The 17,027-nt window shown below is 52.4% G+C and overlaps 3 protein-coding genes across 13 annotated transcripts in view; 1 reads left to right on the top strand and 2 right to left on the bottom strand.

Moving 5' to 3' along the window:
- Positions 1-3,766, bottom strand: part of DBH (dopamine beta-hydroxylase) — a 21,008-nt gene extending 17,242 nt beyond the window's left edge. Inside the window, exon 1 of the mRNA XM_021413901.1 lies at positions 3,576-3,766. Within this exon, the coding sequence (XP_021269576.1) occupies positions 3,576-3,658 (83 nt within the window). The 5' untranslated portion in view covers positions 3,659-3,766. The remainder of the gene's footprint in view (positions 1-3,575) is intronic.
- FAM163B (family with sequence similarity 163 member B) lies at positions 5,516-13,920 on the top strand. Its single transcript, XM_021413903.1, has 3 exons — positions 5,516-5,564; positions 12,456-12,571; positions 12,674-13,920. The coding sequence occupies exons 2-3, from the start codon at positions 12,479-12,481 to the stop codon at positions 13,061-13,063; spliced, it is 483 nt and encodes a 160-aa protein (XP_021269578.1). The 5' UTR covers positions 5,516-5,564; positions 12,456-12,478; the 3' UTR covers positions 13,064-13,920.
- ADAMTSL2 (ADAMTS like 2) overlaps positions 15,144-17,027 on the bottom strand; it is a 50,334-nt gene continuing 48,450 nt past the window's right edge. For all 11 annotated transcript variants that reach the window (XM_021413890.1, XM_021413889.1, XM_021413891.1 and 8 more), the window contains one exon: positions 15,144-15,884. In XM_021413890.1, coding sequence (XP_021269565.1) covers positions 15,763-15,884 — 122 coding nt within the window. In that variant the 3' untranslated portion in view covers positions 15,144-15,762. The remainder of the gene's footprint in view (positions 15,885-17,027) is intronic.

Genomic DNA, 17,027 nt, shown 5'->3' with positions numbered 1-17,027 from the left:
GGGAAGGAAAAACAACGCCGTTGTTATTTTTTAATTTATTAATTATTTTCATTTCGTTTCATTTATTTATTTATTTCTACTCTTCTTTCCTTTTTCATTCCCGCATTGATGCGCTCCGAGCTGGAGACTTCAGGAGACGACGCGGTCCTCACCTGAGCGATCCGGCACCATTCCCCAGCTTGAAGGTAAGAGGGGAGGAAAAGGGGAGAGCGCCGGCGCCGCGCTCCCTCTCCCTGCCTCAGCCCTTGCACCGGGGATGCCCTGAGCCGTGCTTTTCCCCTGCTTATTTCTCTTCCCTCTCCGCCTCTCCTCTTCCTGGTGCATCCCTGGAGCGCTGGGGTGGTTTGCTGCTGGCGGCGGTCCTGGGGGAATGCCTGCAAGGGGAGAGGAGAGGACGAACTCTGGCTGCAGGGTTGGGGCTGGCGGGGGGTTTGGAAGGGGGAGATGGACACAGAGAATTGCACAGCATCCGCTCCCCGATAGCTTGTCTTGGGGAGAGCGGTCCAGCCCCTGCTTCAGCCCAGGATGGTAAACACCGGGATGCTCCAAGCTTGGCGTTGCTGTTTTCTACAGCATCTTTAGTTCTAAAGCTGTATCTACAAAGGAGGATGTGACAGCATTTCTCAAGGCTGGGGTGGGATGCTTTCTTCCAGCTGAGTGCTCAGGTCATGTCCTTGTCCACTCTGGGGACAGCTTGCTCTCGTTGCACGCACGGTCTGGGGACAAAGCTGGCCTCTCTCAGGGCGCTCACCCACAGCCACGCGGCCAGCACCAGGGTTCTTCCCATCCACTGTCCTGCCTCCAAAGGACGTAGGAACCCTCCGTGTTGTCCGCGTCAGACAGCAGAGCAGCCCCAGAGCGGTGGGGATGGAGAGAAATCCAGGGTTGAACGCAAGGAAGGTGACAGCAGGATGATCTGCTGCTTTGAGCACTATTTGGTTAATACAGCAGCTGGCTGGGGCTGAGCTCGCGGAAGCACATGGACGGTGTTTGTTCTGCAGGGTGGGGGGGGCTGTGGGGGAGAGAAATCCCCCGAGGGAAGATGGCTTTTCATTTCCCCCTATCGAGTGGTTTCAGACAGGATTATTTATATTTGACATAACAGATCACCAAACTTGGAAGGTAGTGGGGGTGTGCTCGTACTCATTAAGGTAGACAGTTTTCTGACAGAATAAATTAAAGGTAAGAGATGACTGCGCTCTGAGGTTCAACAGATTGTCTTCCAGCCTAAAAATGAGCAGTGAAATCAGCATAAAGCCTCAACGGTAAAATCGTGCGCTCAAGTCTTCCATGATGGATGGCTGTCATTTTAGGAAATCTGGCTGACATCCCGATGCTTAGAGTGCAGACAGTGCTCCTGGGTGACCTCACTGGAGCAACCGTACCGGTATGACTGGGGTTTCAGTCATTGCATCTGATGTCCTCGCTGAGTAAGCAGCTAAATTATAATGCAGTTAAGGGAAGTGAGTTTGTGTAAATCGTGCATAAACTCAGTGCACGACCTGTCCCCACAGCTGTCTTTAGATGCTGGCCCTGTTGCAGTGGTGTGTGAGTAACAGAAGGCTGTTGGCAGCCTTTTATGGCTGTTTCTCTTCTCATCTGGAATTAGCAGTGAGATGCACTATGGCTGTCAGACGGTGAAAAGAGATTTCAAACACCTTAAAGACCGTGCAGCTGTAATTAAAGCTGTAACCTCCTTCCTCTGCATGTCAGTGTTCCCGTGCAGAGCGGTGACAAGGAGTCTTAGGAAATAGTGCTGGTGCTCCAAAGAGATAAAGAACTTCAGCAAAATCCCCCCAAAGTGACTGACGTTGATTTATCACCCCATGGCTGGGGACACGGCCAGCCAAGAGGTGCTTGTAGCTGGCAGGGCTCGTGCAGACAGGGCTGGTGATGTGACAGCGCTGGATAAGAGCAGAGAAGGGATGGAGGAGAGGGGGCAGGTGTTGGGTTGAGCTTGCAGCTCGTTCCCATTCTAATTTACACTTCTCCCAGCGTCTATCTCCTTCTCTCCCCGTGATCTAATTTATTGCAGTCCGCAGGATTTGTTCACCTTTTGTTAAAAAAAAAAATCACATTCCAACACTGCAGCTTGGCGGAGGGACTAAAAATACATAAGGTGATGGACTCTGACCCTGCCCAGACCTTCCAGCCCCACTGGGATCACAACTGGGGCCAATCCAAACAAGAGACCTCAGCAACCTCCAAGCCCTGCGATCCCTGCAGGAGCAGCCCTGAGCAGAGGTCAGCAGCAAAGGTTGGAGGAAGATGAAAAGTCGCAAGAGCATTTTGAATCATCCTCGGACAGCTTAACGAGGGCCGTGACCCATGTAGGGAGGCTCAGAGCACCGGGGGAGGACCTAGCTGCTGTGGATGGTGCGGGTTGCAATGTGCCTGTGTCAGACACGGCATGGGGACGGGGAGAGGGGCTGAATCAGGCTGAAGTCACAAGGGCTGGCTCTGCAGAGGGCAAGCGACGTGTTTTCAGCTGATGATGCTTGTTGGAGAAGTCATCCATCCGTGGGCAGGCCGCTGCTGCGGAGCGGTGACAAAGCTGCTGCTGGGGACAGGCTGCTCAGCCCCCAGGTGCTCCTGGCTCCCAGCTCCTCTTCTGTTAGCAGAGGACTTCGGGGCTTGGCAGTGCCAGCACTGCTGATGTCACGCCATCCCACGTGGCGCTTCTCACCGGAGCTGGGGGCAGACGCCGGCGGCTCCTGGCCGTGTGCTGGTGCTGCGCAGTGCAGACCTGAGGTGAATCAGGTGTGGAGATTTGGTCTCCCTCTCCCTTCAGAGGGGAGAGGGGATGAGCTCTGCCTCATCACACCTGCGATGAGGCAGAGCTGGTGCTCAGCTTCATTCGGAATAACGGCAGGCTGAGCCAAGGCTTGCTCCCCACGCCCCCAGCAGCTGTCCCCAGTGCTTCTCTCCCCATTCCTTACCCCCAGCACCAAAGCCATCCACAGTGACTGACACCAATCCAAGCAGTCTGTGAGCTCACCAAGCTGTGCTGGGCAGGAACACGCACATTGTCCCCATCTGCAGAGCGTGAGCTACCGGTACCTGCCCAGCACTGAGCAGGGAAGGAGCCGGGCTCCATCCCACCGCCCTGGGCACACCGCCGTGCTTTTATCACAGAGATGGAGACTTGTCACATTCTCTCCACAACAGTATGTGACATAATCCAAGCAATCTGCCCTTGGTGTGTTTCCAGAAATAGTCGGGCCCACAGTAGACACGGGTGACATCTGGATGCATTACTGTTGAGTTGGGAAACACTCAGTAAACAAGACAGGATCTATTGTTTAAAGGTTATTTCGGGAGACTCCGAGCGAGTTATCCGGCCGTGCAATGGAGAAAGCCTTAATGGCACTGTGATAATTGCCTTTTTTCTAAGGGACCTTTCAGAAGAAAGTTAGCAGAAACCCAAAAGAAAATCTTAGCCTGTCCTTGGGACGTGATCCAAGCAGAAAATGTGTGGATTTGTGTGTTTGCTTCTGTGCCGTTGGATCAAGGCTCAGCAGTGTGTGCTTGGCTGTTGGCTCCTTACCTCACCCTGAGGGCACTCAGCAGGGGACAAAGGTGATGGTATCCCCATCAGCAGGGATGCAGCCTCTGCACCACCAGCTTTAGGGATGGCTTTAGGCCATACCGTGGCCATGCCCTGGGTACAAGCTCATCGCGGGATCTGAGCTGCAGCAGCCCTTAAGCTCATTACTGTGAGCGGTGGGCGCTCCACATGGTAGAGATTTCCTAACACTGTGCTGGAGGGGAGCAAGCTGGGAGGAAAAGTCCGTTGTCATTTTATTTTACCCTGGGCAGAGCAGTCCCTTGTTTTTCGTCAGCCTGAGAGTCTCAGCTGGACCATCATGGACCAAAGTGGCCCCGGCTAGCACTGCCTGTTCCTCCTGCACCTGCAGAGCTGGCATCAGCCAGCACCACGCTGCTCCTTCACCCTCCGAGAGGTTCGGACTGCAGTTAAAGCTTTAATGACAGGAAACACCTATGGTGAGATGAAATGCTGGAGGATGCACTGGGGACCATCGCAGCCTGTGATGGGCTCAGCCATCGCCGTGCCCCAAATCTCGCCCTGACTCAGGTTGCTTTCCCCTAGGAAATAGGGCATGTGCTGAGCTGATGTGCTGAGCTGCTCTGAGCGCCGAGCGTGCATCTCCCTTTGAGCCAAGGGTGCTGCGCTGGCTTTGCCCTGCGCTTTATGTCTGCATCCCCTTTGCTCTCCGAGTGGATTTGGATTCATTTCAAGCTCTGTTGTGGGTTTTCCTGCCCGAACTCCGGCAAACCATTAACTCTCATTTTTCTGTTTCTGTTGTCTGCCTTTCTAGCCAGACTGCAAGCTGCTGTGTGCAGGGAATCCCCCACCCCGGGCTGCCTGCAGTCCCACAGTGACCCTGCAGTGGTTATCCCTGCTTTCCCACCACCCCTCACCCCCAGCAGATGCTGCCCAAGGTGCAGATGCCCGAGCTCTGCACGCATCCCTCTAGCGGCAGCCACACTGCTCCACCAGCACTGGGGATATTATGGGTTATATGGAAAAGGTTGGGCTGGCTTAGGGCAAACCTGGCCAGCCCTTCAATATTTAGGTTGATCGACAGTCAGTAGCAGCACTGCTTTGATATAAATAATTGCTGCGATTTGACTCCGCTGCACCTTCCGTTGTAGAAATCACTCACGGTACAATAGAGTGCATATTGCTACCCTTTAGTTAACAAAATATGCATGTGTTACATAGCAAGATGTGGTGCCTTTAGTGGAAATGCAAGCCAGGCTCCCTCAGGGGAAAATAACTACAGCATTGATGCTGCTGGAGACTCAGCTTTGAGCAGAGGTTTTGGTGCCCTGGGTACTGGAGTGGCTCAGGGGATACACAGCCTCGAGGGCTGCGCAGTCCCTGCAAGCAGAGATTGGCAGGGATGCTATTTGGAAGGCTCTCATGTGGAAGGAAAAAGATCTCTCTCCTTCTCATTGGTGCTGCCTGCCGGGTAGCTCAGTGCTGGGAAGATTAGCAGTGGGATCTGGGGGAAAATAGCCATGCTGCCTGCGTGGGAGTGGAGGTGGGAGCAGGAGGATAATGAGCGTTGATTGGGGCTTGCCATTAGGCAGACTTCACGGTTGGGCTGTGATTTTGCTGTTGTTCACTTCATTGTCCCTGGAGGACTGATTTGCAGCAGTTTAGCATTGCTGACACCCCAAGAGTTATTCCCGATTCCCACAGTGGCTCATGGGATTCAGGCCATAGAAAGTGGGATTTTCTTGGTGGCATGTATTTTCCCTTGAGTTTCTGGCACCGGGCTTTTGTTTTTGTTTTATGCTTAAATAAAACAGGATCGGTTAGTGTTGCAGAAATGCTAAGTCACAGCTTGGAACAGTGATGGAGCACCTGGTGGGAAGGCAGGGCCAACCCAAGGGAGCTCAGGTGTATGCAATGCACCTGAGTGACTGGAAGGGGTGGAGCCAGGATCCACCCCTGCCCAGCCCTCATTTAAGGGTTGGCAGTGGAGGTGAGGGCATCTTGCTGGAGATCCCTGCCTATCTGTAGCCTTCCTGAGGTAAGCAAATATTCTTCCCTCATTTCTGTATTCATGGCTGTTGTATTTGGGCTTATTCTCATTTGCTGCAGCTGAAGACTTTGCCTCCCTTGCTATTATTGCTGTACTTTCCATCACGTTATAGCGTTACACTTATAGAAAATGTGAGGCTATAATACCAGGTTCTGAGAAACCAAGCACTGCTCTCACTTGCTCTCTGGATACCTTTGTAACTACTGTGATGTGTGGTCCTCTGTTAGGCTGGGCAGACAAAGGGTGAGACCTGAACTATTGTCTGAGATCGTAGACTCATTGGAGCTGGAAGGAACCCTTCAAGGCATCTGGTCCTGCTCCCTGCAATGAACAGGGATACCCACAGCTCCACTGGGTGCTCAGATCCCCTGACCTTGGGTTTCTGCAGGAACAGGGCACGTTGCCTCTTTGGGCAACCTGTGGTAGTATCTCATCACCCTCACTGTGCCCTCACCACTTGATTGAAAGCAAATAAAACCCATAAGTACTGCTGGGTTGTGGTAGTGCTGTTGGCCGTAGAGTGTTGGAGTTCCTCAGGCTCAGAAATAGGTAAACCTTCAAATGCTGAAATGTTGTACCCAGCACTTGCGTTTTGCTTAAAAACTGACATTTACAGGGAGTTGAATGCTCGGGGATCACTGGTGGACAGCCATCCCCTTCTGTGGGCCTGGGAACAGCCATCCCCAGCTCAACCTGGTGGCAGCAGTGCTACTCCAGCTCTGGGCACACAGGGAGGGTGCACGGGCAGCATCGCTGCATCCCTCTCCAGGGCCTCTCTGGATCAAGGAGTCATTTCAAAGGCAGTGCCTGCGTCGTCCTAGTGCTGATGCCAGGCAAAAAGATACATTGCATGTGTTTTGATTTCTGAAAGATGCCGTCCCTGGGAACAGTCGATATTTCCAACATTTGATCTCAGCAGCTCTGCTAAGCCCACGTGCTTTTAAGTAGAGCACTTTGTGTGAAGGTTTTCCCTGCTCCTCTCGTTGCCTAATGACGGTTTTCAGCTGAGCTTTATGAATTACTTTATCTTTTCTGCTTTTTTTTTTTTTTGGTTAGGGTTGTTTCGTTGTGGTGGGTTTTCTCCCTCTGATCTCTCAGAAAAGGCTGTAACAGAAGCAAGAAGAGGGAAATAAATGGGGAAATTTACTGAAAATGGTTCAGCAAAGATGCCAATGGTCTGAAAATTACCCTCTCAGACGATGGTCCGTATTAATTCCCCTGATGCAGCAAAGATAAATCCTTATTAGAAATGAGAACATAAGGAGATTTTACTGCCCATAAGGAAACTCCTGATCATGAGCCATGAGGAAGCACACTGCCTTCTTTTCTCTCTGTTGATTCATGCACAATGCAACTTGCTGGGCTGGAGTGGGAAAAACACTCTGCTTTCTTCCCCTTGCATGGGTTGAGACTGAGCCTTTGTGCAAGTGCTGTAAAGCTGTAGCTATGGAAACTCCCTACCTTTTCTGTGGGGTTTTGTTGTTGTTGTTTTTAAGGCAAAGAAAGGTGTATCTATCTCTTTAGAGATCCCAGGTGCTGCTGTTCAAGGCATCCCAAGGGCACATCCCTGGCTGGTGCTGACCTCCCTGGGGTAGCCAAGATCAGCTCCCCTGTCTGTGACACCCAGCAGAGACCCTAAATGGGGTGTAAGCCCATTCCTGCAGCTGGGCAGAGGATGCTCTCTGGAGCTCCCAGCTTGCATTATTTAATAAGCCCCAAGGAAATAGCGCTTCCTGCTGTCCCCAACCTGTGGGTTCCTCAGGCCTGAGCAAATGAGGCTGAATTGGGCCATTCACGAATGCTTTGCAGAAGACCTTCCTGTCCTGCTGAGCTGCGCTCTCACCTTGTGGAAATGCAAAGCTGAGCAGATTTGCTGCTTTGTGGAACTGTACACTGCACATGTCCTTCCTTCCTTTCCCCATCCTGATGGAGGGCTGAGCATCAGCACCTGTAGGGACCTGGGTGAGATGGGACCCATTTCTTTTTTTTTTCCCCCCAGCACCGTGAAATGGAGGAGCACAGAGCTCACCACAGCTCGAGGAACCACTGTGACCTGGCAATGTGCTGCTGTGTGACAGCCTGCCCACTGCCTGGGCCATCCCAGCTGCAGTGCCACAACTCCTCGGAGCTTTGCCCTTGTCCTCTGCGTCAGCATCCACCACTTAGTGAGATTTGCTGACAGCTCTTGCTCCCAGCCAGGTGCTGTCCTCTGCCAACACCATTGGGCTCTCGGGGCAGCACTTGTAAAAGGACAAATCCCCCTTTTTCCGCCTCTGGTGTGCAGTTTTCTTCCCATTGGGTCTTTGTAACCTTTCAGCTGCTCTGTGCTGGGTGGTGATGGAGAGGGGAGCAGTCCCCACTGGAACAGAAAGAAGTGTGAATCAGGACAGAGATTGATGGCCAGGAGCAGCTCCTTGCTGGGGGCTCTCCCCACCCTCTGACTTATTTCCCCCTTAGCACTGACTGCAGCTTATCTCAAGCTGCTAATACCAAAACCTGCTCTCTCTGATGCTAATATCTCAGGCGGGCTAAGCCGCAGTTCAAGAGGAGATTAAATGATGCAGGGAGGAAAGACAGCCTGTCTTGCTTTTTGGCTTTTTTTTTTTCCTTTTTCTTTCTGAAGGAGTTTAGACAGCTTAAGAGTGTTCTGGATGAGAGCGGATGTAAGGAAATAATTCCTGGTGCTTATGCAGAGCGGGGTTGTCTGGGCTGGGACAGGTGGGATTGCGGAGGGCAAAGCTTTCCGGTGTGGATTACTTTGTTTTATCCCAGGTGTGCTGGAGCAGCTGCAAACTCCTTCCCTGTCCCCTCGAATAGGGAGATAGCAACACCTTGAGAAGATCACAGGGCGCTGCAGTGGCACCAGGTGGTGTCCCTCCCCAGCAGCACCACTGCCCTTCTTTTAGCAGCTGCAGTCACTTACATCTGTGCCTGGAGTTGTGCTCTCTAAGCCTCAGTGCCGCTTTGATGAGCTGTGCAAATATTACCTTGCATTAGGTGTGATTTGGTTGTATTAAGTGACATTATCGCCTCGTTATTGCTGTGTGCGCATTCCCTCTTGCTCCCTGCTGGGGCTGGCATTCCCTAAATCAATTGACTTTGTGGGCATTCAGAAGGCTCACTGAGTTGATCTCTGTTTTAAATCCTGATCGCTCTAATTAGGGTGGGGGGATCCCGAACTGCGCCACGAATTCCTGCTTCTTGCAAACTTTTCTGTGATATCTGGCGTAGGAAAACCCAAAAATTCGGAGTGGTTGTGGCTGTGATGTGTGTGATGTTTTGGGGTGTGCTGTGCTGGGTTCTGCTCTTGTGTGCTGCCTGCAGGGAATGCATGCCCACAGCATATGGGAAAAGTCTTCCACCACTCATCAGGAACGGAGTGGCTTTTCTATCAGTTTTGGTGCTGCCATGTAACACTTAACAAAGCACTTCAGGCTATAAACTGATGCAGGATGATAATGAGAGCAGGCAGAAGGAGTGTGATGTTTGACTGTCCCCATTGCCCCAACGCTGGCACTGCTCTGGGAGCAGTAACACTGAGTACAGGCAGAGCAGAGAGGAGCAATCCTGGGGCATGGAGGAGCATACTGTGGGTTATGATCAGTGCAATCTTAATGTCTGCATTGTCCTGAGTGGTGCAGCCCTGTTTACAGCTGGGGAGCCACATTCTCTGCCTGTGCTGCTGGCAGCTGCCCGGCCCACTGGCTCCTTGTGTGCAAAGCCTTGTGCTGGCATGCTGCCCTGCTGCTCCGAGCAGCCCGGCTCTTGTTCATTGACTGGGTAAGATTACAGGAACTGGGGAAATGCAGGAATAAGGCTGCACTGGCCACCAAACAGATTTGAGCTTATTGCTTGCTGCTTCCCCTCTCGGGTTTGCCCTCAGGCAGGACCTTGGCACCAGGGCGCAGTGAGGTGCCCCATGTGCTCCCCCTGTTCCCTTTCTCCCCTTGCTGGTCTCTTTTCCTTTCTGCCAAAATGGGGCTTGCTCAGAAGCATTGGCATCAGGGTTGGATGTGCATGGAAGGGCTGGGAAATGGCTGCTCTGTGGGTTGAATGTGCTGCAGAGGAGCAGGTCTCAGACTGGCACGGGACGCAGGGAGCATGCTGCAATAAAACAAGCCATGGGCTTGCCTATGTGGGTGAGGCACAGTGTCTTTGTGTGGGACCAGCACTCCCATGTGAGGTTCAGTTTTGTTGGAAGTGCTGTGATGGCAAGCCTCCAAGTGCAAAAGGATTTGGGGTGACTGTTGCCTTGGGAGGGGAGCAGGTGGGACGGGGTAGGAAAGAATGGGATGGGATGAGTGCAAACTGCTCACTGGGAGTTCTGGTCTGAGGGTTTTTCTTACCACAAATCCCACAGTCTGGTTTAACCAGAACTTGAGGGTCTCCTAAAGAAACCTCACTGCGTTCATCCTAGCAGTCCCCAGCTGTCGTCCTCCTGCAGGCAGCAGCAAGCAGGCTCCAGCATCCATCTGCAACTGCACCAGAACTCTCATCCTGGAGCAGCTGAGCAGGGAGGTAGCTTGGGCTCGTTGGGGGGCTCAGGCATCCTTGGTAGCTCGAGAGCTCCTCATGTTCCCCAAGAACAAGGAAGGAGCCAAGTGGCTGTGGACGTGTCTGCTGTTGCCTGCGTTCCTCGTAGCGGGGCTCCTGCATACCTTCCCCGAGACCACAGCAGAGCTGCAAAGCACTTCCTTTTACCAAGATATTTATTACTGAATATATGAACCTGGGAGCCTGCGGAGCGTGAAATTAGGAACAAATGTAAAAAGGAGGTCTAGACAGGAATTGTTCTGCTTATGGGTTCCCCCCCCTCCCCCCCCACCTCCTTTGTGTGCTGGAGAGTTCAGTGCTTCCAGGTACATGGTTTTAACCAGACAAGTATGTTATGGGAGGAAAAATAGTGTGATGCAAATGGCCTTGCTCCGAGTGGAGCAGTGGCTGTCATGCCATGCATGGCTGACCACAGGGCATGGGGAGGGGGGGAGGGAAGCATGCAGAGAAAGTTGCTGTGTGCTCCCCTTGCTTGCCCCTGGGGCGTGCAACCCATTAATTCATGGTGAGATGGCAAATGGAAGCAGCAAAGGTCCCAGGGCCAGGGTGCCAGGTGCTGCCCTATGCCCCTCTCTGAGCAGCTGAAGCTTCCAAATCACTGCTGCAGTTTTTGAAGGTGTTTCCTGTCTCCCTTCTCCAAACCCCCATAGGGTTTTTGCCCAGGGATAGGGCAGGATTTAGAAGGGGCTCTTGCCCCGTGGCCATACAAGCTCTCAGCCGTAGCACAGCAGCACAAATTCCCTCTGCTCTTAAAGCTCTGCTCAGCAGCAGCATAAAATGTGATACTGCTTTATCCATTCAGTACTTACCCAACTTTAGCAGGACATTAAGCACCTGAAAATATGCCGCAGATTTATTTTCTTTGGAAGCAAGTTAAATCCCTGACAGATACGGTTGCTTTTCCTCAGGTGCTGAAGTAATTTGGGTTTGGGGAAGCTGGTTTTTTGGTTTAACCTGATATCACGAGCTGGAGGCCAGCTTTGTTAAAGCACTTGTTGGGTAGGTGGTCACAGTTTGCTCTCTCTGTCAATTTATGTCACTTATCCCAATCCCAGACTGATGCCTGCAGCACTCGGACTGCGGAGTGGTGCTGCTGCAAGGAAGGGTGTGTGTGCAGCTGTGCCTGCCCCATTATCCACCCCCGGGCAAGGAGCTTGGCATTATTCTGCATGGGACGGTGGGAATTTCAAGTTCTCCTAAAAGCTTTTAGGTTAGGGATGCACGGAGCAAGCACTACAGGGCTTGTGCTCATCTCACACTGCATCTGCTCAGCACGGGAGGCGGGGGCCTTACACCTTTGCTAGGTCTGTGCTAGCACTCAAATTCCCCTAATGGTGAGAGGGGGCTGCTACCCTCCAGACACAAGCGTGGGACTGTAGCATCCTTGTGATGTTCTGCACACACAGTGCTGGCCAATGCAGCTTTCAGAAGCATCATCCCTCATACCCCCATGCTCCCTTGATTTCATCTTGGCCACAGCAAAGTGTGGAGCTCACACCCCCCTGCACCATGTGGCTTCATCCCATACTGCTGCTTTGTGGGGGAGAGGAGCGCCCATCCCTGCACTTGTTAAAGGCTCACTTAGCAGCTGCGGTTATTCCAAATTAAAATACCACATTGTTTTCATGAGGAAAATGGATTATAGGCTCAGAGAAAAAAATGTGCATGGCTCCAACACCCCCCACTTGCTGCGAAACTCCAAGTAGGAGCCAGGCAGGTGCCATGGGCAAGTCCCTGTCACCAGCACAGAGCACAGTGTGTTCTGAGGGCTGTGAGGCTCATGGCCAAACCCCATGCCAGCATCATGCAGGTTGCACTTCCCTGGGCCCCACTGCTGCTTGCAGAACAGCGTGGTGGTGCCCAGACTGGTTGGCCAGGATGGGGCTTTGATTGCAGGACCATTTGTGCAAGTCCCATAGGGTCCTGCTGCTGCTGCTCACTCCCTGCATCACAACATGCAGTTGCCAGAGCTCAATTACTCAGCCCACCTGTGGGCTGCTATAACACTTAGCAAAGTTCTTCCCCCCATTGCACTGGGCTTTTTCCATCCTCCTCCAGCTGTCAGGTGGCGGTTGGGGGTGGGTTGGGGGCTCCCCTGATGGCTTTCACAGTGCTGGCATCCAGCCTGATTCCCTGCAGGAGCCACAGACCCCTCTGCTTGCAGCACGCAGGCAGACCCAGTGGGAGCCCTCTGCAAAGGGAGGCAAAGTATTCCATCCATTCCCATCCCTTCCTATCTCATCCCATCCCAACTCTTCCCATCTTGTCCCTTCCCACCTGATCCCGTATCCCAAGCCCTATCACCCCATGTGCTCTCTGTTGCAGGCTGTTAATGGAGAAGAGGGCGAATGACAGCCGGGACCGTGGTCATCACAGGTGGAATATTAGCGACTGTCATTTTACTCTGTATCATCGCTGTCCTCTGCTACTGTAGGCTCCAGGTAAGACAGGGTGATGCGATGGGGTAGGGTCAACCAGTCCCGTCTCCTTACGCATGGGGTGAGCGTGTTGGGATCCCTGCTGAGCCCCCCATCCCATTCCAGTACTACTGCTGCAAGAAGGACGAATCCGAGGAGGATGAGGAGGAGCCCGACTTCGCCGTGCACTCCCACATCCCCCCGCTCCACTGCAACCGCAACGTAGTGCTGACCAACGGGCCATCCCTCTACAGCTCCTCGCCCTTCAGCAAGAAGGCGACGCCGAGCCGCAGCGGCTGCCCGGGCTGCGGGCAGTATGAGCCCCCCACGTTCTTCCTGCAGGAGCCCCCCGAGGAGCTGCACAACGGGGGGGACCGGGTCAGCTTCCAGACCGTCAGCCAGGAGGAGCTCGACCTGCCGGTGAGCGTGGGCAACCTGCAGGCCCTCAACCCCAACCGGCTCTCGGCCATGCGCGAAGCCTTCTCCCGCAGCCGCAGCATCAGCACCGACGTGTGAGGCCGGCACGGAGCGGAGGACTTCTTAAAATCCAGGAGAGTGTTTTAAAATTAAAAAAAAAAAAGAAAAAAAAGCTGAGTTGGGGTTGGGGGGGCGGGAGGGAGTTGAATGTATTGCTGCCTAGGCAGAGATGTGCTAAACTTCAATATAATGGTTAGCAAAACTAATAAAAGGGGGGAGTGAGGGCGGGTTGGTTACAGCTGGGACATGAGGTTTTTCTAGTGCTGCGTTGCGTTTTGTTTTTTTTTTTTTCTTTTATAAAGAGGATTTTGATATTGTGCATCCTTTTATACAGAGTAAATGCCTGTCCTCCACCTGCGGCTAGAGCGGTGAGAAAGGGATGGGTGGCTGCAAAGCAGCTCAAGCTGCAAGGCAGTGTGTGCGTGCTGCTGTGCTGCAGGGACACACGGCACCCATGGGCTGCTGGCCCTAGTGTGCAAACACACACTGCAAGCATGGGCCCTGGGCAAAGCTGGGCTGCTGCTGCCCATCCTTCTGCCCCTGCTCCGTGGTGCATGTGTGTGTGTGTGCATGTGCACATCCTATCCCCGTCCTGCGCCCTCTAGCTTCTCCTGTTGCTGTTTCTCCCTGGCTCCCAATGGGGCAGGAGCACTGGGTGCAGACCTGGCCCTGCTGCTAGAGATGGGCTATCAATTAAGTTACTTAGGGCGAGGAGGGAGGAATGATTCCAGATGGAGGAACGCACCCACAGCTGCCCTCTCCAAATAATCAGCCTCCCCTTGCCAAATAATGCCATATGCTACTTCTAATCTAGGGAGCCGAGTGCTGGCAGAGCGAGAGTGTGCCCATGTATTGCACACACGCCCCCTGCATGCACATTTCTACTTTAATTTTGAAGATTACCGTAAGATTTACTTCCCAGTATTATTATTTTTTTCCAACAGAAGCACCCACGGCACATCCTGCCCAGCCGGGGTGGTGGCAGAACACTTTGCTCCCCTCCCTCCTTTGCTGTCCCCCATGTACAATTTCCTTTGCACAACAACCTCTTGCCCCGGGTTGGGTGTTATTCAGGTTAAAAGCATCACCCTGTGCTGGGGAAGGGCTTGCTGCTGCTGCAGAGGGATGGCTGCACGTAGACTGCAAGAGCCTCAGCACTGTGCTGAGGGCCAGGCTTTGTTTTTATAGATGCAATGAGAAGGAAGCACCGTTGTTCCATAGCCCACCTGGAGATGTTGCTTTAAGCTGCGAGGGCTTTTAATTCCCCAAGAAACCTTGTGAAGTATGAGGCAGCCTCTGCAATCCAGCACCCTTGGTATTTTGGGGTTTCTTTGGGGGGGCTTGGGTTTGGCCGTGTTGAATTGCAGCACCCACTCCAGGCAGCGGGACCGCAGCTGTACAGTGCTCCCCGCAGTTTGTTTGAATGCATTCAGCCTTTGGGTTCTTTGCCTTTTTGTGAACATATTCTTGTTCCAGCTTTCCTCCATTTTCCTATTTTCCTTTGACTTTTCCTTCTTGTGTACCTTGGAAACTAAGCAAACGATTGACGTTCTCTAACCTTCACTGGTGTACAGGACTTGGGAAATCATTGAAGAAGAAAAAAAAAGAAGCAAAAAAAAAATAAACTACTTTGACACAGGCTTTGCAGCCAACCTTTGTGTACCCATATCGTGAAATACAGAGGGCAATGGTTGCACAAGTGCCACACGGGTGCAGGATTTCCCCACTGTGAGATGCTCAGTGCAGAAGGGAGGTACAAGCCTGGGTTTGGGCACAGGCACCAACAAGGGGGGATGCTCAGTGAGCCCCTACCCTTGGAGATACAGAATGCTACCCACACGTTGGAGCCCCTTTTTTTTTTTGCTGCTTCCCTCTCCAACCTCTTTGCTTTCAGGCTCCTTTACAAGCTTGCAATCCCCACACATCGCCCCAGCACCACCCTAAATCCCACAGCAAGAGCCCAGGAAGGACCCAGCTCAGGGACTTCTCCTTACACCCAGGGCTGGGAGCTGCTCTTCTCCCCCAGGCCTCAGCCCAGCACACAGCGTTGGAGCCCTGACTGCAATATTTCCAGCACACAGCAACAACCGTCCTCTACAAACTGGAGAATAAAACAAGATACCACCATAAATATGACAACTTTATTAAAATATACATATGAGTACAAATTAATGATTATGTGGATAAAGTTCACTGTCTGTAAACAAATATATTAAAAAAGAGCACGTCTTTTTTTGTGATATAAAGTGCAGTTATGTTTCCATATTATATACAATATGTCAGCATTACAGGGTTTTTTTTTTTTTTCCTGTAAGGGCTATGGTCTAACATTTGGTTACGAGATATAAAATCCTCTGAAAAAGTATACACCTACATATTACAAAAGAGGGCTTGGGCTTGAGTTCATTTATCAAATGAAAGTCTGCTTCCCACCATGTTAAACACTGGGGATAAATCAGGGAGGAGGCACTCACCCCCCCCCTGCCCCGCTAGGGAACACGCTGGTGCTTTCACTCCAATGGGTCCGTGCCCACCCCAAACTTGCATAGGCAAAAGAAACCAAAGGACAAGACCTTGTGAAACCACGTGAACGTCTGCTGCTGGGGGAAACCAAATATACACGATCCTATGTACAGCTCTGATAACCAATGTACAGCAGCTCTGAATGCAAGCCGTGCCGGAGGAAAGGAGCATCCCCAGCGCTCACCTGTGGGGCTCCGGGGCCCCAGCCCCCCCCACTAGGAGTGGGGCGTGCGGCAGGAGCGGCAGCAGGCTTTGCTGTAGTACCAGTGGCTGCACAGGTTCACTTTGATGGCCAAAGCGCAGTTGGTTCCTGCCTGGTCCTGGCAGCTGTCGTCTGTAGGGGGAGAGAAGGAAAAAAAAAAAAAAAAGGCATGGGTATGGAAAGAATAAAAGAAATAACAATACAGGTTTGTAACATCTCCTTCAGTACCACACACAGCCCACCGTGGGGTTGTGGAGAACATCACCCCCACCTGCCACTGCCATGTCCCTGTTACCAGGCAGAGCATCCCCTGGAAAAGCCATGTGCTTCCTCCATGAATATCATCATCAACCCAAAACAAGGTTCACGTTCCATCACATCTGGCCTGACCCAGGGGAGCCTCACTTGGTTCCACTCCACAGCTCAGGCTCTTCCCTATGGGACAGAGCTGCCCAGAGATCACCAGAGCCACTGAGGGACCCTGGACTGAGCTGTCCCCCAGCTGAGAGGCTCCCATGAGAGCACACAGGATGACCCCAGCCCACAACTCCTGCCCAAAAATTCTACTTGAGGAATTTGGGGCAAATGAGCTGCTGGAGAGAGGGAGGAAAGCAAAAACCACTGTAACACTCCCCCAGCTCCCCCCAGAGCAGTATTTTGCTTCAAGACTGTAGATAAATGTTAATTTTTGCATAAAAATCCATAGGAAGCATGACAACAGCCTGCTCCGAGGGGACCATGGGAGGACCCCAAATCCCCGCACTGCATCCTTGACCCACAGGGGAGGCAGAGCCCTCAGCAAAGGCACCTGCTGAGCCAGGAGCCGCCCCAGGCCTGCTTCCAGCCTTCGTGCTCTTCTCCTGCATCAGCCTTACTCTCAAATCCTATTAAAGAATTAGAACCGCGTGTTCGCTAAAGATCACAGGGGCTTTGAGCCAGCAGACGAGTCAGATAATGAGATAGTTACAAATCCCGCAGGACATTCGGAGACGAAAAATCATTAAAATAATGGCACAGACAAAAAACTTCCTAGACGTGAGCTGGAACTGCACAGAAGCATCACCCGAGTCAGCTCCCTGTAGCTCCCTTTTGTCTTAAGGTCAGAGCACGTTGCCTGTGAGCTCTCTCCCCTTTATTTAATGGGGTCACGTATAGATGCACAATGGTACCTGCGCACAGTGCTGCTACCTGGGGCAGAGAGAGGGCAGACCCCTGGGATGACCATCAAGATGGCACTGGAAAATGAACGCTCAGGGGGTGCTGCTGGGAGGGGGGGGG

The sequence above is a fragment of the Numida meleagris genome, chromosome 16, assembly GCF_002078875.1.
Source record: "Numida meleagris isolate 19003 breed g44 Domestic line chromosome 16, NumMel1.0, whole genome shotgun sequence".
NCBI lineage: Eukaryota > Metazoa > Chordata > Aves > Galliformes > Numididae > Numida > Numida meleagris.
This window is presented reverse-complemented; position numbering and strand designations above follow the sequence as displayed.